The 24207-nt window shown below is 41.4% G+C and overlaps 2 protein-coding genes across 2 annotated transcripts; one reads left to right on the top strand and one right to left on the bottom strand.

The window, feature by feature from the left end:
- Positions 1 to 1106: 1106 nt before the first annotated feature.
- Positions 1107 to 1454, bottom strand: LOC138895502 (secreted RxLR effector protein 161-like). Its single transcript, XM_070180194.1, has one exon. The coding sequence runs from the start codon at positions 1452 to 1454 to the stop codon at positions 1107 to 1109; it is 348 nt and encodes a 115-aa protein (XP_070036295.1).
- A 16492-nt stretch (positions 1455 to 17946) lies between these two features.
- On the top strand, positions 17947 to 22499 carry LOC138895501 (uncharacterized). Its single transcript, XM_070180192.1, has 5 exons — positions 17947 to 18063; positions 20559 to 20669; positions 20868 to 21193; positions 21386 to 22417; positions 22475 to 22499. Exons 1-5 carry the CDS (start codon positions 17947 to 17949, stop codon positions 22497 to 22499), a joined length of 1611 nt encoding a protein of 536 aa, XP_070036293.1.
- Positions 22500 to 24207: the final 1708 nt, after the last annotated feature.

The following is a 24207-nucleotide window of genomic DNA, read 5'->3' as shown; positions in this document are numbered from 1 at the left end:
AACTGTCTTTGTTGATTCAACATTCTCAGGACCAGCAGTTTGGTCTGCATTTGAGCCTTCTTCCATAGGAAGACTGGAGATTTCATGATTTCCTCTTCGTCAACTGTACCCTTTTCACCCAGTTTTTCTGGCGAGGTAGAAGGAGAGCTCGTAACCACAAACATTTTAGGAGTCGAGGTTTTGCGGCTCCGATGAGAACCAAAACTCGATCGGGTAGGAGAGGAGACTGAGTATGGTGGTGACTCTATCCTAGGGTTTTGGTTAGTTGTGGTGTTGAGTGAGGAGTCTAACATCGGTGTTTTAACCGGTGGGGAGAAGTGATGAGTTAAAGAGTAGGGATTGGTAGTTTGAAGAGAGAAATAAGAAAGAAAATTTTGAAGTTTGATGTGAGGAGTTGTGACAGTGATGGATGTATTTAAGATGGATGAGGGACCGGATAAGAAAAGGCAGCAATTGTGGGAGTCGGGTCTCTTACCAACGGGTGAGACGTTTGGGTTCAAAAGGCGCAAAGAAAAGAAACTGACACACTGATGACGTGGCACTATTTTATCCATTCAAAATTGGGCATGAGAGAACAGAGAAACTACTAACCTGTGTTAGGAGAAACAGGTTCCCTGACTGATCTTGCAAGTGTAAGCTTTACCTTTTTTACCAGTATGCACTGCATCAACTGCTTTGTAATCATCATGTGTGTCTACCCGTAATGGTATAGAGATGAGTTAGACTTTGCCAGAAAACGTTTTTAGCTAATTTTACCTATACATTTCTTTAGTAGCCAATCATTGAGGAACCAGGTTCTCAGTTGGGCTTTATCAACCCTAGTACTAGGCGATTTCTTTCAAAATGTTCTTTGCTCAAGGCTTTGGTGAATATGTCTGCAATCTGATATTCTGTGCTGCAAAATTTTATACAGATAATCCCCTTTCAATATTGTCTCTGAGGAAGTGGTGACGCACATCAATGCGTTTGGTTCTCTTATGTTGGACTGGATTTTTGGCTATGTTGAGTGCACTTGTATTATCACAAAGTAGGGGCACACAGTCAGAGAACAGTCCAAAGTCTTCTAACTGTTGTCCACAACAATTGATCACAGCAAGAAGGAGCTGCTACATATTCTGCTTCTGCAGTTGAGAGTGCCACCGAGTTTGCTTCCTTGTAACCCGTGAGATTAGACAGGAACCCAAAAAATGTGCCATTCCAGACGTGCTTTTCCTGTCCACCAGATATCCTCCATAATCAGCATCAGCATACCTAACAAGATCAAAGTTGTCTCCTGAGGGATAGTAGAGAACCAGGTCCTGCGTTCCATTGAGATATCGCAATATTCTTTTGGCAGCCTTCAGATGAGATTCCTTTGGATTAGATTGAAACCTTGCACAGAGACCCAAGTTGAACACAATGTCTGGTATGCTTGCAGTGCTATACAAAAGTGACCCTATAATGCCTCTATACATGGTCTGATTTATAGGGAACCGGGTTCATCTATATCTAGACGAGTGGTTGTGGCAATAAGAGTGTCAATAACTTTTGATGCTTCTATGTCGAATCTTTTCAGCAGCTCTTTGATGTACTTCTGCTAACTTATCTGTGTTCTCTTTTGAGATTGCTTCACCTGAAGTCCCAGGAAGAAATTTAATTCTCCCATCATGCCCATCTCAAACTCACTCCCCATGAGTTTTGCAAATTCTTCACATAGAGAGCCGACTGTGGCTCCAAAGATGATATCATCAACATATACTTGCACAATGAGCAGGTTCCTCCCTCGTTTCTTCAAAAAAAGAGTGTTGTCAATTTTTCCTCCTGTAAAGCCATTTTTTAGAAGAAATTTTGACAACCTTTCATACCAAGCCCAGGGAGCCTACTTTAGCCCATACAGTGCCTTGTCCAGTTTGAACACGTGCTCCGAATGCTCGTGATTCTGAAATCCAGGCGGCTGCTTGACATAAACTCCTTCATTTAGGAAGTCATTCAGAAATGCACTTTTGACATCCATTTGGAACAATGTGAACTCCATATGAGCTGCAAAGGCAATAAGAATTTTGATAGCTTCCATTTGGAGCAACTGGAGCAAAGGTTTCATCATAGTTAATCCCTTCTTCCTATTTGTAGCCTTGAACTACAAGCCTTACCTTATTTCTTGTTGTATTTCCAAACTCATCGAGTTTGTTCTTGAATACCCACCTGGTTCCTATAATAGTTCGATCTGTAGGTCGAGGAACCATGTGCCATACCTTATTCCTTTCAAATTGATGCAACTCCTCTTGCATGAGTGTGATCCAGTCTGCATCTTTCAATGCTTCTTTGATATTTTTTGGCTCTATTTGAGAAAGAAAGGCTGAGAAGGCAAGTGAGTTTCTAGCTTTTGACATGGTTTGAATTCCTGAGTCAAGGGGGTGATTATGTTGTCAAGAGGGTGTGAACTTTTGTGCTTCCAATTTGGTACCTGAGCCTCATTGGTAGAAGACCTAGGTATGTCTGACTGAGGTTCTTGGCCGCTTCTTATTTCTGTAAGTGGAGTACCTTGGACTGCATCGATAACTCTGTTTTCAGCTTCAGTTATTGTGATTGTGGGACCAGGTTCTCCTCCAATGGATGGATATGTAGTTGCATCATCTTCACTAGATTCCATGACATGACTCATCATGTCTGCCTTTCCATTTTCCATGTCAATGACTTTACCTGGAACAGATAAAGGTTCTCCATCTTGATCCTCATGTCTGTCCTTCTCATAGGAGAGGTGAGATTCATCAAAGATCGCATGTATACTATCCTCAACACATTGAGTTCTTTTGTTGTATACTTTGTAAGCTTTACTTTGGGACGAGTATCTCAGAAAGATTCCTTCATCACTTTTGGCATAAAAGTTTCCAAGCGCTTCCTTGCCATTGTTGAGAACAAAATATTTGCAACCGAATGTCCGCAAATGCGTCAGCTTGGGCTTTCTTCAATTCAACAACTCATAAGGTGTTTTGTTTAGAAGGGACCTGCTCATGCACCCGTTTATCAAGTAGCATGCAGTGTTGACTGCTTCTGCCCAGAAATATTTTGCAATGCCACTGTCAATTAACATTATCCTTGCCATATATTCAAGAGTCATGTTCTTCCTCTCTAGAACACCATTTTGTTGTGGTATTTTTGGAGCTGAGAAATTATGAGTAATGCCATTTTCGACACAGAATTCATCGAATTTGGTATTATCAAATTCTGTCCCATGGTCAGATCTGATGCAAGCTACATTACTTCCCATCTTCACTTGGATCTTCTTGACAAAAGCAATAAATACTTGGAAGGTTTCATCCTTGGTTTTGAGAAATAGGGTCCAAGTGAATCTGGAGTAGTCGTCCACTATCACAAGGATATATCTCTTTCCTCCTCTGCTTGGCAACCCCATAGGTCCACATAGATCCATATGAAGAAGATCAAGTGGCCTTGAGGTACTAACTTCCTTTTTGGGATTGAATGAGGATCTGACATGCTTTCCTTTTGCACACGCATCACACACATTGTATTCCTTGAAGCTTGACTTGGGCAGACCACGAACCAGGTCCTTTTGGACTAGTTTGTTCAGTAGTGAAAAGCTTGCATGCCCCAGCCTTCTGTGCCATAATTCGACATCATCATCAACATCTCTTAGACAGCTGAGATCACCACTCTGTAGGGACTAAAAATCAGCAACATAGATGTTCTTGTATCTATTGGCCACTAATACCACTTCACCAATCACAAGATTTGTGACTGTGCATATTTTTGACACAAATTCCACCTTGTTTCCCTTGTAACATATCTGAGAGACACTCAACAGGCTGTACTTCAGACCATTGACATAGTACACATTTTCAATGGAGTGAGAGAGTGACTTGCCAATCCTTCCAACTCCCAGAATGTATCCCTTTTTGCCATTTCCAAAGGATACACTCCCTCCTTGCAGGTCCTTCAGTGAAAGGAAATCGATTGTGTTTCCAGTCATGTTCTTTGAGCAGCCACTATCCAGGTACCATTGTTGGCTGCTCCCCTTCACTGCTCCCTGCACAAGAAAATCAAGGGTTAGATTTAGGAACCCAAGCAAGTTTGGGTCCCTTGTAGTGAGGAAAGGGGTGAATGAGAGTTCTTTTAGTCCAGGCAGGCATCATGCGTTTTCTATATGAGAGACCATGTGCTCTAGCAGTAGTTACTTTCTTAGCAAAAACTTTGTTTTTCTGTTGAGACTGAACCCTAGCCTTGAAGTTTTCCTTAAGGTGCCCATTGTTACCACAATGAGTACAAAGCCAATTATCGGGTATAGTAGCATACTTGCTATGAGGGTTGGAGGGAGTCTTTTCCCTTTGAAATCCAATTCCCTACCTGTTTCCCCCATTATTTATGTACATGGCAGTGATAGCATCAGAGGACCAGGTCCATTTGAGTGATTTTTCAAGATCACTCTTGACTCTTCCTAGTTCTTCCTGAAGTTGTTTGTTCTTTTCAAGTTCAATACACAGTCTAGACTTCACTTTCTTCATTTCATCTTCAAGCCTAAGATGTGTTTCATTAGCAACTTCCTTACCTTTGTGAAGAGTCTCATGCCTACCCTCTCCTTTCAGTTCCTTAACTGTGTCATTCAGATCAACTACTACTGCTAGTAGGTCATCTCTATCAAGCTCAGTGTTAGCAACTCTTTGGTCAAGACATATTTTTCTTTTTCAACATTCTCAATAGTTTCTTTCAAATCTACCACAATGACTACTAGGTCATGTCTAGATTGTTCTGCTTCTCCTAATTCCACAATTAGAGCATTTTTATCATTTATAAGACTGTGGTATGCATCTATTAAAACATTTGCCAAAGACATGAGTTTTTTAGGAGAACAAGATTTCAAATTTCTCTGAACATCCAGAAAATTTACCTCACCATCATCGTTGTCATCTTTATCATCATCAGACTAAGCCATCAAGGCAAATATAGAGTCATATTCAGTTGCTTCACTTTCTACTGCCATCATTGAACTGTCACCATGATCATTATCTTCTTCAGATTTGCTGGAGGAGTCTTCCCATGCAACAAGAGCTTGGTTCACAACATTGTCAGCGACATTCTTTCTCTTGAAGTGTTTATCAAGAATCGAGTTCCTCTTGGATACTTTGTCTGTGTTGTGCTTGAATTGATCTTGCTTTAGGAGGGGACAGTCCTTGATGAAGTGTCCTGGCTTGCCACATTTATGACATAGGTCATAATTTTTTGACTTGCTAAAACTGGCCCTTTTTGGAATGCCTCCATTTATGCGAACCATTTTCTGAAATCTTTTTGTCAAGTAAGCCATATCACCATCCTCACCACTTGAATCATTGTTGTCTGTCTTGAGGACTAGGTTCTTCTCTCTTTTGGGCTCTCTTCTTTCATTGTCCTTCTTTTTATTCATTTCATATGTTTTCAGATTGCCAACAAGTTCATCAATGGTCAGTTTCTGCAAGTCCTTTGCCTCTGTGATAGCATTCACTTTGCTTTCCCAGGAACTGGGCAGTACACTAAGTATTTTCCTGACAAGTTTGTTTCTTGGAATAATTTCTCCAAGAGAGTGAAGCTCATTTATGATAGATGTGAAGTGAGTATGTATGCCTTGGATGGATTCATCATCCTTCATCCTGAAGAGCCCGTATTCAGTTGTGAGCATGTCGATCTTGGATTGCTTGACCTGTGTTGTTCTTCGTGAGCTGTCTGGAGAGCTTCCCAGATTTTATTGGCTGACTGGCATGCCGATATCCTGTTGTATTCATCAATACCAATGCCACAAACGAGATTTTTTTTGCAAGAAAATTATTTTCTATGGCTTTTCGGTAGGCGTCATTGAATTCTTTACTTGTTTTGGGAATGGTTACAGCAGGGTCGCCACTGGTTTTGTGGGAATGAAGGGTCCATCACAGATGATGTCCCAGAGCTCGGAATCTTCAACCATGATGAAGTCGTGCATCCTGGTCTTCCACCATCCATAATACTGGCCATTGAACCTTGGTGACCTGTAGGTAGACTGACCTTCTTCAAAGTTTGGTGGAGCAGCCATGAGGATCCTTTCTAGGTGTTAGCCTGATAGAAAGAACTTGCTCTGATACCAATTGAGAGAATTAGATGGTCCACCAAACTATATAGAGAACCAGGTTCTCTATTAGTTTTCACAGATTACACACACACAACAGTAAGTAAATGTGTCATGACCCAAAGTTTTCACCTTCGAGACCATGATGGCGCCTAACATTTTCACTTGCTAGGCAAGCCAACATTAGAATAATGCTAGCCAATTTTTAAATAATTTTAAATTAATTAATAACAAATAAACAAATGCGGAATTAAGTTTCGAAATAGAGTGAATAATCCATAATAATAGCGATGTCTAAGTACCATCCCAGAACTGGTGTCACAAGTGCACGCGCTACTAGAATAATATAAATAAAGGTCTGAATAAAATTCAAGTTGTTTGGAAAATAATACACAGCTAAGATAAGGTAGAAGGGGACTTCAGAACTACGAACGCTGTGCAGATATATCTCAAGTCTCCTCTGAGTAACTGAATCCGAGCACGTCTACGGTACGCCGCTGGGTCCAACTCCAAAATCTGCACAAGAAGTGCAGAGTACAGTATGAGTACAACCGACCCCATGTACTCAGTAAGTGTCGAGTCTAACATCGACGAAGTAGTGACGAGGCATTGACAAGAGACGTACGTAAACGACCTGTACAAGTATAAACAAATACGAAGCAACAATAATACAATAAATAATAATTTATAAATTGGGAGGGAACATGCAAAGGAGAATGATATAATAATTTCAGCAGGAGAAGTATCACTTAGCAGCCAATTAATTCATCAACAATAAAATGAGCAATTGATAATATGAAAATGGCACGACACCACCCTTCGTGATTTTACTCTCTTTTGGCACGGCATCACCCTTCGTGCTTTTACACTCTCTGAAATTGACACGGCATCACCCTTCATGCTTTTATTCTCAAAATTTACACGGCATCACCCTTCGTGCTTTTACTCTCAAAATTTACACGGCATCACCCTTCGTGCTTTTACACTCTTTCTCACCATATTCAACAATAATTAAATCAATAAAATTTCATGAATAATGATCAAATAATCAATAATGAACTTAAACACGAATATCTTAATTAAATAAGCAATTATTCAAAATAAAATAAATTCTTTTGGCATGCTTTGACTCAACCACAACGCATAAATACTTGTCACCTCACAGATACGTTGTATCCGCATATTAAATCACATAGCAAATAAATAAATAAATCCTACTCCCTCAAGTCAAGGATAACAACGACACTTATCTCGCTTTGCAACCAAATTCAAGAATCCAATAAACTTTTGCCTCGCGAATTCGTATCTGAAATCCTCAAATCTAGTCATAAACAATCCAATATACTCAATACAAATCGTAGAAATTAATTTCATATGAATTTACTAATTTTTCAGATTAAAATCCTAAATTCATCTAAAACATTATCAGTGGGGACCACGTCTCGAAACTCAGAAAAACTTACAAAATCCGAACACCTGTTCCGAGGCGAGTCCAACCATATAAAAATTATCAAATTCCGATGTCAAATGGACCTTCAAATCTTAATTTTTTATTTTTGGAAAGTTTTACAAAAAATTCTAATTTCTTCCATATAAATCCGAGATAATGAATATAGACATGGATTTATGAAATATAATCACTTTTAGCTATAAAACACTTACCCAATTCAAAGTCGTGAAAAACTCCTTCAAATCGTCCAAAAACCGAGGTTTTAAAACCCAAACGAAATGAAGAAAAATGGCCATTTTCGACCCCTTAATGTCCTGTCCAGTTCTGCATTTGCGGAAAATGGGCCGCATTTGCGGCTGCGTAGAAGCGCAAGAAGGAGCCGCAGAAGCGACGAGGTGCGCATTTGCGATCGGCTGGCCGCAGAAGCAATATCGCACCTGCGATCAAAGCTTCATAAAAGCGAAGCTTCCTTCCTAGACTCAACGTTGCAGAAGCGACAATTCCTTCGCAGAAGCGGGCTCGCGCCTGCACCAGAACCAGACCTGCGATTTTTACAAAAAGAAGTCTGAAACTCATCGAAAACTCACGCGAGCCCCTCGGAACCTCGTTCAAATATTCCAACAAGTCCCGTAACATAATGCGAACTTACTCGGGGTTTCAAATCACGTCAAACAACATCGAAATTGCAATTCACACCTCAATTCAGACTTTTGATTTTTCAAACTTTTCTATTTGCAAAACTCGTGCCAAAAGATATTAAACGAATCCGGAATGACTTCAAAATTGGAATACAAGTCATAAATGACATAACAGAGCTATTCCAATTTCTAGAATCGGATTCCGGCCCCGATATCAAAAAGTCAAATCCGTGGTCAAACTTGAAAATATTTAGCCTTTAAATTACTAGTTTCCTTTAAATGGCAATAACTTGAGCTAGGGACCTCCAAATTAAATTTCGGGCATACGCCCAAATCCCAAATTACGATACGGACCTACCAGAACTGTCAAAATACTGATTCGGGTCTATTTGCTCAAAATATGGACCAAAGTCAATTCAGTTGAGTTTTAAGGCTCTATTTCACATTTTAATCAATTTTTCATATAAAAACTTTCCGAAAAATTATACGGACTGCGTACACAAGTTGAGGAATGATAAATAGTGCTATTTGAGGTCTTAGAATACAGAAATAATTATTAAATTTAAAGATGACCCTTTGGGTCATCACATTCTCCACCTTTAAAACAAACGTTCGTCCTCGAACGGAATTAGAAAAGTACCTGAGCTGGAAAAAAGTGTGGATATTTACTCCGCATATCCGATGCGGACTCCCAGGTAGTTGTCTCTATTGATTGCTCTCTCCATTGCACCTGAACTGAAGGATAACTCTTAGACCTCAACTGTCGGACCTGCCGGGCAAGAAGAGCTACTGTCTCCTCTTCATAAGTCAAATATTTGTCCAATTGAACTGAGCTGAAATCTAATACATGGGACGGATCAAAATGATATTTTCGGAGCATAGACACATGGAACACCAGATGAACTACTGATAAACTAGGTGGTAGTGCAAGCCTGTAGGCTACTTCACCCACCCTTTCAAGAATTTTAAAGGGTCCAATATACCTAGGGCTTAACTTGCCCCTCTTTCCAAACCTCATTACACCTTTCATAAGTGAAACCCGGAGCAATACTCTTTCTCCAACCATGAATGCAATATCACAAACCTTACGGTCGGCATAACTCTTTTGCCTAGACTGAGCTGTGCGAAGTCAATCCTGAATAATTTTGACCTTATCCAAGGCATCCTGTACCAAATCGGTACCCAACAACCGAGCCTCTTTCGGTTCAGACCAGCCAACTGGCAAACGACATCGCCTCCCGTACAATGCTTTATACGGAGCCATCTGAATGCTCGGCTGGTAGCTATTATTATAGGCAAACTCCGCAAGTGGCAAGAATTGATCCCAAGAACCTCCAAAGTCTATATCACAAGTTCGAAGCATATCTTCCAATATCTGAATTGTGCATTCTGACTGTCCGTCTGTCTGTGGATGAAATGATGCACTCAACTCAACCCGTGTGCCTAACTCATGCTGTACATCCCTCCAGAAGTGTGAAGTGAACTGTGTACCTCGATCAGAAATGATAGACACGGGCACACCATGAAGGCGGACAATCTCACGAATGTAAATTTTAGCTAACCGCTCTGAAGAATAGGTAACTGCCACTGGAATGAAATGTGCTGACTTAGTCAACCTGTCTACAATGACCCAAACTGCGGCAAATTTTCGCTGAGTCCGTGGAAGCCCAACAACATAATCCATAGTGATACGCTCCCACTTCCATTCAGAAATTTCTAACTTCTGAAGCAAAACCACCAGGTCTCTGATGCTCGTACTTAACTTGCTGACAATTCAGACACTGAGCTACATATGCAATTATATCCTTCTTTATTTTCCTCCACCAATAATGTTGCCGTAAATCTTGATACATTTTGGCAGCACCTAGATGAATAGAATACCTGGAACTGTGTGCCTCTTCAAGAATTAATTCACGAATCCCATTCACATTAGGCACACAAATACGATCCTGCATTCGCATAAATCCATCTTTCCCCACATCAACCTGTTTGGCATCACCGTGCCACACCGTGTCCTTAAGGACAAGTAAATAAGGATCATCATACTTCCTCTCTCTGATGCGCTCATATAAAGAAGACCGAGTGACTATGCAAGCTAGAACCCGACTTGGTTCTGAAACATCTAACCTCACGAACATATTAGCCAAAGTCTGAACATCTGCTGCTAACGGTCTCTCACCCATCGGAATATATGCAAGACTGCCCATACTCACAACCTTTTTACTCAAAGCATCGGCCAACACATTGGCCTTTCCGGGGTGATACAAAATAGTGATATCATAGTCCTTCAATAGCTCCAACCATCTTCTCTGCCTCAAATTGAGATCCTTTTGTTTGAACAGATATTATAAGCTACGATGGTCAGTAAATTCCTCACACGAGACACCATACAAGTAATGCCTCCAAATCTCAGAGCATGAACAATGGCTGCCAATTCTAAGGTATGAACAAGATAATTTCTCGTGAACTTTCAGCTGCCGCGACACATGAAATCACCCTGCCATCATGCATCAATACTGCACCAAGACCAACGCGAGATGCATCACAATACACCATATAAGATCCTGAACTTGTGGGTAATACCAACACTGGCGTCGTAGTCAAAGCAGTCTTGAGCTTCTGAAAGATCAACTCATACTTGTCTGACCATCCGAATGGAACACCTTTTCGGGTCAGTATGGTTAATGGGCTTGCTATAGATGAAAACCCCTCCACGAACTATCGATAATAACGTGCCAAACCTAGGAAACTCCAGATCTCTATAACTGAAGTAGGTCTAGGCCAATTCTGAACAGCCTCAATCTTCTTAGGATCCACTTTTATGCCTTCTGCCGATAAAACATGCCCCAAAAAGGCAACCGAGTCTAACCAAAATTCACACCTTGAAAATTTGGTATATAACTGATTATTCTTTAAAGTCTGAAGCACACTCCGAAGATGCTGCTCATGCTCCTCTCGACTGCTGGAGTAAATCAAGATATCATCAATAAATACAACCATAAAAGAATCAAAATAGGGCTTGAACACCCGATTCATCAAATCTATAAATGCTGCTAGGGCATGTGTCAACCCAAATAACATCACTAGGTATTTGTAATGCGCATACCGAGTCCAAAAAGCTGTCTTAGGGACATCAGATGCCCTAATCTTCAACTGATGGTAATAAGACCTCAGGTCGATCTTTGAAAACACCTTGGCATACTGAAGCCGATCAAATAAGTCATCAATTCTTGGCAACAGATGCTTGTTTTTTATAGTGGCCTTGTTCAACTGCCGATAATCTATACATATCCGCATTAAACCATCTTTCTTCTTTACAAATAACACTGGTGCACCCCAAGGTGAGACGCAAGGTCTAATGAATCCCTGATCAAGCAAGTATTGTAATTGCTCCTTCAATTCTTTCAATTCCGGTGGGGCCATATGGTATGGTGGAATAGAAATGGGCTGAGTGCCCGGAGCCAAATCAATATAGAAGTCAATATCCCTGTCGGGTGTGATCCCCGGCAAATCTGCAGGAAATACTTTCAGAAATTCACGAACAACTGGTACTGAGTCCATAGAAGGAACATCCGCATTGGGATCAGGAATATAATCCAAATAGGCTAGACACTCATTTTCGACCATACGTCGAGCCTTCATATATGAAATAACCCTGCTGGTAGAATGACCAAGAGTTTCTTTCCACTCTAATCGAGGTAACCCCGACATGGCTAGGGTCACCGTCTTGGCATGGCAATCCAATATAGCATAATAAGGTGACAGCCAATCCATACCCAAGATCACATGAAATTCTACCATATCAAGAAGTAGAAGATCCAAACTAGTCTCAAGACTCCTAATAGTAACCACACACGAACAAAAGACATGATCTACCACGATAGAATCTCCCACCGGAGTGGAGACACACACAGGAGCATTTAGAGAGTCACGCGGCATCACCAGATATGAAGCAAAATAAGAGGACACATAGGAATAAGTGGATCCTGGATCAAATAGAACAAAAGCAAACTGGAACAATACTTGTAATCACAGCATCGGATGATTCGGCCTCAAGCCTAGCTAGAAAAGCATAAAATCGGGGCTGGGGCCCACCACTCTGAACTGCGTCCCTAGGACGGCCTCTAACTGGCTTGCCTCCACCTCTAACGGCTTGACCCCCACCTCTAATGGTTTGACCTCTACCTCTAGCTGCCTGACCCCTACCTCTAGCTGGCTGAGCAAGTGGTGAAGCAACCGATGCTGGAATCGTAGCACGAGAACCCTGCTGATGCATGCTGCCCTGAGACTTGGGGCACAATCAAGCAATGTGCCTCAGGTCACCATAAGTATAACATGACCTCGGCTGCTATGACTGCTGACCCTGAAATTGTCACTGTCGACCTGGATAACCACCCTGAAAACTCTAGATCGGAGGTGCACTGATATAAGCTGGTGGTGCACTATAGAATGCCTGGAGCGCTGAATGAAATGGCCTGGGAGGATGAGCCTTACCAAAATTACCCCTGCCTCCAGACGAGGCACCACTGAACCCACTGAACTGTCGAGGCCTCATATCAAAACCCTGCCCTCTTTCCTGTGCAAGAACCATCTCGATCCTCCTAGCAACATTAGCAGTCGCCTGAAAGGAAATCTCACTTTCGGTCTCCTTGGCCATTTGAAGCCTAATAGGGTGAGTAAATCCCTCAATAAACCTCCTCACTCTCTCTCCCCGAGTAGGAATTAAAAGGAGAGCATGATGGGATATATCCCCAAAAAGGGATTCATACTGAGTAACAGTCATACTTCCCTGCTAGAGACGCTCAAACTGCCTGCGAAAATCCTCTCTCAATATGATAGGGAGAAACTTATCTAGAAATAGCCGTGAGAACTGTTCCCAAGTCAGTGTATGTGATCCAACTGGTCTGGTCAATGTATAATCTCTCCACCACCTCTTGGCAGAACACGTCATCTGAAATACAGCAAAATCGACCCTATTGGTTTCAACTATACCCATGTTCCGCAGCACCTCATGGAAACGGTCAAGATAATCATGTGGGTCCTCAGAAGGTGTACCACTGAAGTGGTCTGGAAAGAGCTTAGTAAACTTATCCAGTCTCAATAAGGCCTCAGAAGACATGGCGGGCCTATCACCGGCATGTGCCGTAACAACTGGCTGAACTACCCCAACTGGCAGGGCTGTTGGAGCCTGATACTGGGGATCCATCTGCTCCGGAGCGGGAGTACTGGTAGTTTGTGCTCCTCCCCCAGCCTGTGAAATGATTGGTGCCACTGGAAACATACCATTCTGGGCCACGCCCTCCATAACACTCACCAAACGGACTAGGGCATCCTGAAGAACTGGAGTAGCTATGAATCCTTCAGGGACCTGAACTGGTCAAACTGGTGCGGTCTGAACTGTAACCTCATCCTGAAGATCCACCTGAGGTTCTACAATAGGTGCTGCTGCTCGAGTTCTAGACTGAGCTCTACCTCTGCCTCTGCCTCTGCCTCGGCCTCAAGCACGACCTCGACCTCGACCTCTACCCCCGGTCATAGTTGCCACCGGGGGTTCTGGTCCCTGTCCATCAGTAGATGTATTAGGTGTTCTCACTATCTGCGAGAGAATAAGAATAGAATTGTTCAATCATCGATGATAGAATAAGATCGCATGACAGATTGAGAAAGAAGAGATATTGTTCCTAAACTTCATAGCATCTAAAAGATAAGTAGAGCTCCGTACCGATCCTTCAGACTCTACTAAGCTTGATCATGACTCGTGAGACCTAAGTAACCTATGGATCTGATACCAACTGTCACAACCCGAAGTTCCCACCTTCGGGACCATGATGGCGCCTAACATTTTCACTTGCTAGGCAAGCCAACGTTAGAATAAAGCTAGCCAATTTTTAAACAATTTAAAATTAATTAATAACAAAGAAACAAATGCGGAATTAAATTCTGAAATAGAGTGAATAATCCATAATAATAGAGATGTCTGAGTACCATCCCAGAATTGGTGTCACAAGTGCACGAGCTACTAGAATAATAAAAATAAAGGTCTGAATAAAATTCAAACTGTTTGGAAAATGATACACAACTAAGATAAGTTAGAAGGGGACTTCAGAGCTGCGAATATTGTGCAGCTATACCTCAAGTCTCCTCTGAGTAACTGAATCCGAGCACGTCTATGGTACGCCGCTGGATCCAACTCTAAAATCTGCACAAGAAGTGCAGAGTATAGTCTGAGTACAACCGGCCCCATGTACTCCGTAAGTGTCTAGTCTAACCTCGACGAAGTAGTGACGAGGCTATGACAAGACATGTACGTAAACGACCTGTACAAGTATAAACAAATACAAAGCAACAGTAATACAATAAATAACAATTTATAAATTGGGAGGGAACATGCGAAAGGAAATGATATAATAATTTCAGCAGGAGAAGTATCACTTAGCAGCCAATTAATTCATCAACAATAAAATGAGCAATTGATAATATGAAAATGGCACGGCACCACCCTTCGTGCTTTTACTCTCAAAATTTATACGGCATCACCCTTCGTGCTTTTACTCTCAAAATCTACATGACATCACCCTTCGTGCTTTTACTCTCAAAATCTACACGACATCACCCTTCGTGCTTTTACACTCTTTCTCACCATATTCAACAATAATTAAATCAATAAAAAGTTCATGAATAATGATCAAATAATCAATAATGAACTTAAACAGTAATATCTTAATTAAATAAGCAATTATTCAAAATGAAATAAATTCTTTCGGCATGCTTTGACTCAACCACAATGCATAAGTACTCGTCACCTCAAATATGCGTTGTATCCGCACATTAAATCACGTAGCAAATAAATAAATAAATCCTACTCTCTCAAGTCAAGGTTAACCACTATAGTTACCTCGCTTTGCAACCAAATTCAAGAATCCAATAAACCTTTGCCTCGCGAATTCGTATCTGAAATCCTCAAATCTAGTCATAAACAATTCAATATACTCAATACAAATCATAGGAATTAATTTCATATGAATTTACTAATTTTTCGGATTAAAATCCGAAATTCATCTCAAAAATCATCAGTGGGGCTCATGTCTCGAATCTCAGAAAAACTTACGAAATCCGAACACCTGTTCCGAGGCGAGTCCAACTATAAAATAATTATCAAATTCCGATGTCAAATGGACCTTCAAATCTTAATTTTTCATTTTTGGAAAGTTTTACAAAAATTCCAATTTCTTCCATCTAAATCTGAGATAAATGATGAATATAGACATGGATTTATGAAATATAATTACTTTTGGTTATAGAACACTTACCCAATTCAAGGTCGTGAAAAACTCCTTCAAATCGCCCAAAAATTGAGGTTTTAAAACCGAAACAAAATGAAGAAAAATGGCCATTTTTGGCCCCTGGATGTTTTGCCCAGTTTCGCATCTGTGGAAATTGGGCCGCATTTGCGCCTGCGCAGAAGCGCAAGAAGGAGCCGCAGAAGCGACGAGGTGCGCATTTGCGATCGGCTGGGCGCAGAAGCGGTATCGCACCTGCGATCAAAGCTTCGCAGAAGTGAAGCTTCCTTCCCAGCCTCAACGTCGCAGAAGCGACATTTCCTTCGTAGAAGCGGGCTCGCACCTGCGGACAAAATTGCGCAGGTGCGACACACCATAACCAGACCTGCAATGTTTACAAAAAAAGTCTGAAACTCGACTGAAACTCACCCGAGCCCTTTGGGACCTCGTTCAAATATTCTAACAAGTCCCGTAACATAATGCGGACTTACTCAGGGTTTGAAATCACATCAAACAATATCGAAATTGCAATTCACACCTCGATTAGGACTTTAGATTTTTTAAACTTTTCGATTTGCAAAACTCGTGCCAAAACATATTAGACGAATCCGGAATGACTTCAAAATTGGCACACAAGTCATAAATGACATAAATGAGCTATTTCAATTTTTAGAATCGAATTCTGGTCCCGATATCAAAAAGTCAAATCCGTGGTAAAACTTGAAAACCTTTAGCCTTTAAATTCCTAGTTTCCATTAAACGACCATAATTTGAGCTAAGGACCTCCAAATTAAATTTCGGCCATACGCCCAAGTACCAAATTACGATACGGACCTACCAGAACTGTCAAAATACTGATCCAAGTCCGTTTACTCAAAATGTTGACCAAAGTCAACTTTGTTGAGTTTAAGGCTCTATTTCACATTTTAATCAATTTTTTAAATAAAAACTTTTCAAAAAATTATACAGACTGCGCACGCAAGTCGAGGAATGATGAATAGTGCTATTTGAGGTCTCATAACATAGAAATAATTATTAAATTTAAAGATGACCTTTGGGTCATCACAAAAATGACACTGAGAGTTTTTACGTGAAATATTCCCAGCTCACGGGGTTAAAAATCACGACCTACCCTTGTAGGATTTCAACTTCACTACTGGGCAAACTTTTAGATTACAACCTATTGTAACCTAGGAATTAATTTTTTATCCCTCACCAACTTGTAACAATCCTATTACAAGCCACTTTGTAATACCTCTATTCCAAAGACTTTACAACTCGACTAACTCTAGCCAAGACACAAACACAATGGTTTATAATTTACAAAGAGTTTCCTACACAATGCTTCTAAGTAAGCTAAGTAGGAATTATAAGTAAGAACTTTGACAAAGGTACAACTCAACTAAGAACATATAATAACTTGATATGGGGAACTCGCCCGTAGCAGTGTTGTTCTTTGTTCTTGATGCATTTGAGAATTATTTTTTGGATGATCAATTACTGTGGTAGTGCTTGAGTGAATTCTCTAAGTGTTCAAGTGATGTTTTGTCTTTGGTTTAATGTTAATATAACATTGATGACATCACTTGAATTATATAAGCAACTTGGGTACAAAATCCTTCCCAATGGAGTTGACTGCTACACTGTGTTGTACTGTTGCGTGTGCAGGCAGCCACTTTTCAGCTATTGGAGGGTTGACTGGTACGATCACCAGGGGAACTGATATCCATTTGTTCCCCTTGTTGATTCTTTAGCTTCTGAAAGACTAACGAAACTCTCAAGCTTAAGTTTGGTTATTTTTACATGCTTGAGAATGTGTATCGGGTTTCTTATCTGGTTCTTGACATTAAGTTTGTTAGATCATCAAAACATAAAACAAGGTACTTATAACCTATCATATCCCATACAACAACCACCCCAAACATTCGTTCCTTGTATTCAACACAGATCACTGATAGCTCCAACAATGCCACTCTATGCACAAGCTTCACCTTATCACCCACTCACTCCTCCGACGAGTCCACTCCACCAATCCAGTTCACCTCCATATGTACAAGACGAAATAGCACAACTGGAAGTAGTAGTAGCAATGGCAGAGATACGTAAAACAAGGCCCATCCTGTGTTACCTAAATGGGGACAAAACCTACACCCTCAAAGAACATTATGAAAGAAAAGTGATCATCGCTTGCCCACCGGAACTACAAAGTTGTTCCCTAAACATACATGCCACACGTAATCTGGAGGCAGGGCAATTTGCTATAGTCTTGATCCCAGCACTGACTTCAACGATACAACTATTGGAGAGGGAGGAATAGCCATCTTCACCACACAACCTCAATAATAAATACATGAAATTCATCAATATGGAACTGCGGGGGGAGCTCAATCACCAAAATTCAGACGAATATTTCGATCCATGCTCAACTACCACAACCCAACTTTGGTTGCACTGCTCGAAACGCATTTGCACGATCAAGACAGTCTCAAAACTGAGTTTGGGTTAACACACATGGCTCAATCACCAGCTAAAGGCCTATTTGTGGGACTTGCACTGCTTTGGAAAAATGATATGCTCAAACTCGACCAAGTTGCAGTTACACGCCAAGAAATACACTACATTGTCCAGGTACCTCCAAACCCTAACACTTGGCTATTATCGGTTATTTACGCTAAAAATGACTTATTTGCATGAAAGATCTTATGGGATAATCTAAAAGCTTTGCATGATCAACTAAAAATGCCTTGGATAGCCGGAGGAGATTTTAACGAAATAATTAAAGCTATTGAAAAATATGGAGGTTTAGATATTAATAGTAGGAGATGTGATAATTATTTACAATGCCTTAATTATTGTAACCTAGTTGATCTAGGTTATACGGGTAGTAGATTTACGTGGTCAAACAATAGACACATTAAACATCGAATACTAGAAAGATTGGATAAATGTGTAGCTAATTACGAGTGGCTAAACATGTTTCCGGAAGCATGTGTACAACACCTACCACGAACGCACTCCGACCATTGCCCATTATTACTAAACCTTCATAAGCATAAATCTCCTAACGATAAAATATTTCGTTTTGAAACAATCTGGACTACACATCCATAGTTTAATTCTATAATTACTAACAATTGGACACCAAATAAATATGTACTCACCGCTATAACTGATTTTACAAAAGATATCTTGGAATGGAATCAAACCACGTTTGGAAATACTTTTAAAAATAAAAAAATACTGCTAGCACGACTACAAGGCATAGTGAATTCTCCAAATACACTACAAGTTAGTTTCTACAAAATCTAGAACATGATTTAATTGGCTAATATAATGATATCCTAAAATTGGAAGAAGAATTTTTAAACTCAAATCTAGAATAAATTGGCTTCAAGATGAAGATTCCAACACTAAATTTTTTCACCTTACTACATTACAAAGGCGTAGGCATAATCGTATTACTGCGCTAAAAGACTCAGCGGGTAATTGAATTTTGGACCAACAAGAGATAAATATCTCAATTGAAAATTATTACCAAAACTTATACACTACTGTTCACAATCACAACACACATCCTACTTACACAGCTACTTACAATGCCATCAATAATCAAGATTTTTCCAAATTGGCTTCCTCTATCACTCAACTGGAAATCACCAATGCCCTCCAATCCTTTCAACCGTTAAAGGCACCTGGGCCAGACGGATTACACCCATACTTCTACCAAAATTATTGGGCCAAAGTGGGCCCATCCGTAATTCCATTTTGTATGGAGGTATTTCGTACACAACAAATACCACAGGAGGTGAATAAAATATACCTATGCCTTATCCCTAAGGTGCAACATCCAACCTCAATTACTCTGTATCGCCCTATAAGCCTTTGTAACACCCTTCACAAACTAGTCACAAAAATTATAGTAAATCGTATTAAACCCATCCTATCAAGCCTCATAAGCCCAGAACAATCATCCTTCCTAAAACATCGTAGAGCATCTGACAATGCAATCATCGTGCAAGAGATCATGCACTATTTTAGGAAAAAGAAGGGTGCTCAAGCATCTTTTCTCCTTAAATTAGACCTTGAAAAAGAATTTGACAAATTGGAATGTGAATTTATACATGACACCCTCCAGTACTTTAATTTCCCAAAATACTTGATTAAATTAATTATGTCTTGCATTACCACCACCTCCATCTCAATCCTAATCAATGAAGCACCCACAACTTTTTTCACTCCCTCAAGAGGCATCTGTCAAGGAGACCCCTCTCACCCTACATATTCATTCTATGTATTGAGATGCTATCCCGTAAAATACATGCAGAAATGGATTACAGGAAATGACACCCTATAAAATTATCCAGACAAGGTCCCCCAATCTCCCATTTCATTTTTGCTAACGACATAACTTTAACATCTAAATTAACAACACAGAGCATCAATTCGATAATAGACATACTGAATCTCTTTACAAAAGCTTCAGGCCAAACCATTAACTATACCAAATCAAAAAAATTCTTTTCCAAGAATGCCTCCATGGAGGATAAAGATAATGTGCTAAATTCCTTTCACATGCGAGAGGGTTCAAATTTTAAAAAATACCTAGGATACCTAACCTCAAAGAAAACCACAATTAAAGAAAACGTCAAATTCGATTCAAAGACAACACTATAGATTTATTTATTTATTTATTCCGTTAGTTTTATTTTTTAGATCTAGAATAAATTATCTTTAAGTTGAGATAACTCTTACTCAGTCACTGTTTTCGACCGTTAGTTCAGTGCCGGCTCCAACGTGACGGGCAGTCCAGGTAATCCCTCCCACACTCCCCTCGCCCCACACCCCTCTCTTTCCTCCACCTCTATTCTCACTCCCCCACCCCCTCTCTTTCTTCCCCTTTCCTCTTCTCCCCCCATTCTTAACACAACAACAGATTTTCGGCGAACGACGAGCAGTCCAACGACTACCTCACGCCGACGTCGTTCCTTTTGTCTTCGCTTATTTATACCTTTCTCTGTCTGCTGCGTCTCTACTTCGAGTTCAATTGGGGCACTTGTGGTGAGGGTGACAGCCCTACCATCATCTATTTTTCTTGATTTCGTGGTGTGTTGTGAGTACTGCAGGTACCATTTTTGTGGATGTTTGGTGACGGGAGGGAGGCACACGCGCAAAAGCAGCAAAGCAGGTTGGTTGGCAGGAACAAGAACAAAACATCGGGTTCTACAGCATCGAGAGTATACCAAGTCGAAAGTCCAGATTATATTTACGGGAATTGGTACCTCCCGCCTCCTGCTTCTCTCTCTCTTGTCTTAGTTGATTTGTTGTCGTAGCAGTACGTAATTAGTTTAGTCAATTTAGTAGTAGACCTATATTCCCATTTTTGACATAGACTTCCGTAGGTATAACGACTGTGATTTGTAATGGCAATGCAGGGTCATGTCCTCGGGGAGGGTAGGTGGTGGGTAGTGGGTCGGGGATTAGGGCAAGGGTCAGGGGGTGGGACGGGGCCCATAGGGGGTAAGGGGAACAAGGGTGCCTATAGATTGAGAATTGGATCATGGAATATAGGGACATTGACGGGTAAGTCTATAGAGCTGGCGAAGATTCTCCAGAAAAGAAAGGTAAATATAGATTGTGTTCAGGAGATTAGGTGGGTAGGATCGAAGGCCAGAAATGCCGACGGGTATAAGTTGTGGTACTCCGGAGGTGTGAAGGGCAAGAACGAAGTGGGTATTTTGGTGGATAGGGAGCTTAGAGAGTCAGTGGTAGAGGTTAGGCGTGTGTGTGATAGATTGATGGCGCTTAAGTTAGTAGTTGGATGAAGCACTCTGAATGTCATTAGCACTTATGCGCCGCAAGTGGTCTTGGACGAGGAGGTGCGGGGTACTCCGCCTACGGAGAAGTTATTTATATGAGGGGATTTCAATGGGCATATTGGGTCGTCTGCTAGTGGCTATGGTGAGGTACACAGTGGCTTCTACTGTGGGGTTAGGAACGGAGGAGGCACTTCATTGTTGGATTTCGCTAGAGCTTTTGAGTTGGTGATTGTCAACTCTATTTTTTCAAAGAATGAGGAGAATTTGATTACTTTTCGGAGTATGGTGGCTAAGACTCAGATTGATTATCTTCTCCTCAGGAGGTGTGATAAGGGGTTGTGCGAGGATTGTAAGGTGATCCCGAGTGAGAACCTCACGACACAGCATAGACTCTTGGTGATGAACATCAGTATCTTGATAAAGAGGAAGAAAAGTTTTTTACGGGGTCAACCAAGGATCAGGTGGGGAGCCTTGACTAAGGATACTGCGCTGGAGTTGGAAGGGAAGTTGGCGACGATGAGATCTTGGAAGAGTGGTGGAGATGCTAGCGGTAAGTGGACGGCGACGATGGATTGTATAAGGGAGGCGGCGAGAGAGGTATTAGGGGTCTCGAAGGGATTCTCAGGTAGGCACCGAGGTGACTGGTGGTGGAATGACGTGGTCCATAGTAAAGTGGAAGCAAAGAAAGCGGATTACCTTAAGTTAGTGGAGAGCACCGACGGGGAGCAGATGAGATCGAACAGAGAAAGGTATAAGGAAGCTAGGAGGGAGGCAAAAGTAGCGGTCACAGAGGCTAAGACGGTTGTGTTTGGGCGGCTGTATGAGGAATTGGTGGGTGAAAGTGGGGACAAGAAGTTATTTCAGCTGGCCAAAGCGAGAGAGAGGAAGACTCGTGATCTGGAGCAAGTGAGGTGTATCAAAGACGAGGAAGGTCGTGTATTGATGGAAGAAGCCCAAAGTAAGCAGAGATGGCAGTCGTATTTTCATAGACTTCTGAATGAAGAGGGAGACAAAAACATTGAGTTAGGGGAATTGTGGCACTCTGAAAGTCACCAAGACTTTAGGTACTGTGGGCGTATTGAGGTGGAGGAGGTCGTGGGAGCAATGCATAAGATGAGCCAGGGCAAAGCGACTGGACCAGACGAGATTCCAGTGGAATTTTGGAGGTATGTGGGTAGAGCAGGTTTGGAGTGGCTGACTAAGCTATTTAATGTTATTTTCAGGATGAAGAGGATGCCAGATGAGTGAAGGTGGAGTACGATGATCCCGCTGTACAAGAACCAAAGGGATATCCAGAATTGTAACAACTATAGGGGTATTAAGTTACTAAGTCATACCATGATAGTTTGGGAAAAAAGTGCTGGAAGGGAGGGTAAGGAGGGCAGTGTCAATATCAGATAACCAGTTCAGGTTCATGCCAGGTCGTTCTACAACAGAAGATATCCACCTTATCAATAGGTTGGTGGAACATTACAGAGATAAGAAGAGGGATTTGCACATGGTATTTATTGATCTAGAGAAGGCGTATGACAAGGTCCCTAGGGACATTCTTTGGAGATGCCTGGAGGTGAAAGGTGTGCCGATAGCTTATATTAGTGCAATAAAGGATTTGTATGATGGAGCTAAGACTCGGGTAAGGACTGTGGGAGAAGACTCAGAGCCTTTTCCGGTGGTATGGGGTTACACCAAGGATCTGCGCTCAGCCCGTTCTTATTTGCTCTGGTGATGGACGCACTGACACACCATATTCAAGGGGAGGTGCCATGGTGTATGTTATTCGCTGATGATATAGTTCTGATTGATGAGACGAAAGGCGGTATGAATGAGAGACTGGAGGTATGGAGGCAGGCCCTGAAGTCTAAAGGTTTCAAGTTGAGTATGACTAAGACGGAATATTTGGAGTGTCAGTTCAGTGAGGGGTCGGGGGAAGCGGGCGTGGAGGTGACGCTTGACTCGCAAGTCATCCCTAAGAGAGAGAGTTTCAAGTATCTAGGGTCAATTATCTAGGGAGACAGGGAGATTGACGGGGATTTCATGCACCGTATCGGGGTGGGGTGGATGAAATGAAGGTTAGCATCTGGAGTCCTGTGCGACAAGAAGGTGCCACTGAAACTTAAAGGTAAGTTCTATAGAGCGGTGGTTAAAACGGCCATGTTGTATGGAGCTGAGTGTTGGCCAGTTAAGAATTCTCATATCCAGAAGATGAAAGTAGCCGAAATGAGGATGTTGAGATGGATGTGTGGGCACACTAGGCTGGATAAGATTAGGAATGAATATATTTAGGAGAGGGTGGGCGTGGCTCACATGGACGTCAAGATGCGGGAAGCGAGGCTTAGATGGTTCGGACACGTGTGGAGGAGGAGCCTAGAGGCCCCGATTAGGAGGTGTGAACGGTTGACTTTGACAGGTACGAGAAGAGGTAGAGGGCGACCTAAGAAGTTTTGGGGCGAGGTGATCAGGCAAGACATGTCGCAACTTCAGATTTCCGAGGACATGACCCTGGATTGGGAGGTATGGAGGTCAAGCATTAGGGTTGTAGGTTAGGGGGTAGTTGAGCATTTTTCCAGCTAGTCTGATAGAGTTTGGTCTAGGTCTGCTAGCGGTTGTTGTTCATCACACGATTTTTATTTCCATAATTTATTTTTTAATTTTATTATTGACATACTTATTGCCCATCCACTTATTTGTTGTCTCTTACGGTGCTGATTCTATTTGTCTGGTTTATGTTGTTGTTACAAATCTTTTGTCTCTGAGCCGAGAGTCTCCCGAAAACAGCCTCTCTATCCCCGGATAGGGGTGAGGTCTGCGTACACTCTACCCTCCTCATACGTCACTAGTGGGATTACTATTGGGTTGATGTTGCTTTTGTACCTAGGATACCTTATATTAAACAAATGTCCTACTAATTCAAACTTCCAATTCCTCCTTGACAACTTTAAAAACAGACTTGCCCGAT

The sequence above is a fragment of the Nicotiana tomentosiformis genome, chromosome 7 (assembly GCF_000390325.3).
Source record: "Nicotiana tomentosiformis chromosome 7, ASM39032v3, whole genome shotgun sequence".
NCBI lineage: Eukaryota > Viridiplantae > Streptophyta > Magnoliopsida > Solanales > Solanaceae > Nicotiana > Nicotiana tomentosiformis.
This window is presented reverse-complemented; position numbering and strand designations above follow the sequence as displayed.

Excerpts from the sequence above, each read along its gene's own strand:
- LOC138895502 (XM_070180194.1), bottom strand. The coding sequence starts at position 1,454 with ATGTATAGAGGCATTATAGGGTCACTTTTGTATAGCACTGCAAGCATA.
- LOC138895501 (XM_070180192.1), top strand. The coding sequence starts at position 17,947 with ATGGCTCAATCACCAGCTAAAGGCCTATTTGTGGGACTTGCACTGCTT. Across the intron at positions 18,064-20,558 it reads AAATACACTACATTGTCCAG|GTACCATTTTTGTGGATGTT; the intron begins GTACCTCCAAAC and ends TGAGTACTGCAG. Across the intron at positions 21,194-21,385 it reads GTGGATAGGGAGCTTAGAGA|TGGCTATGGTGAGGTACACA; the intron begins GTCAGTGGTAGA and ends GTCGTCTGCTAG.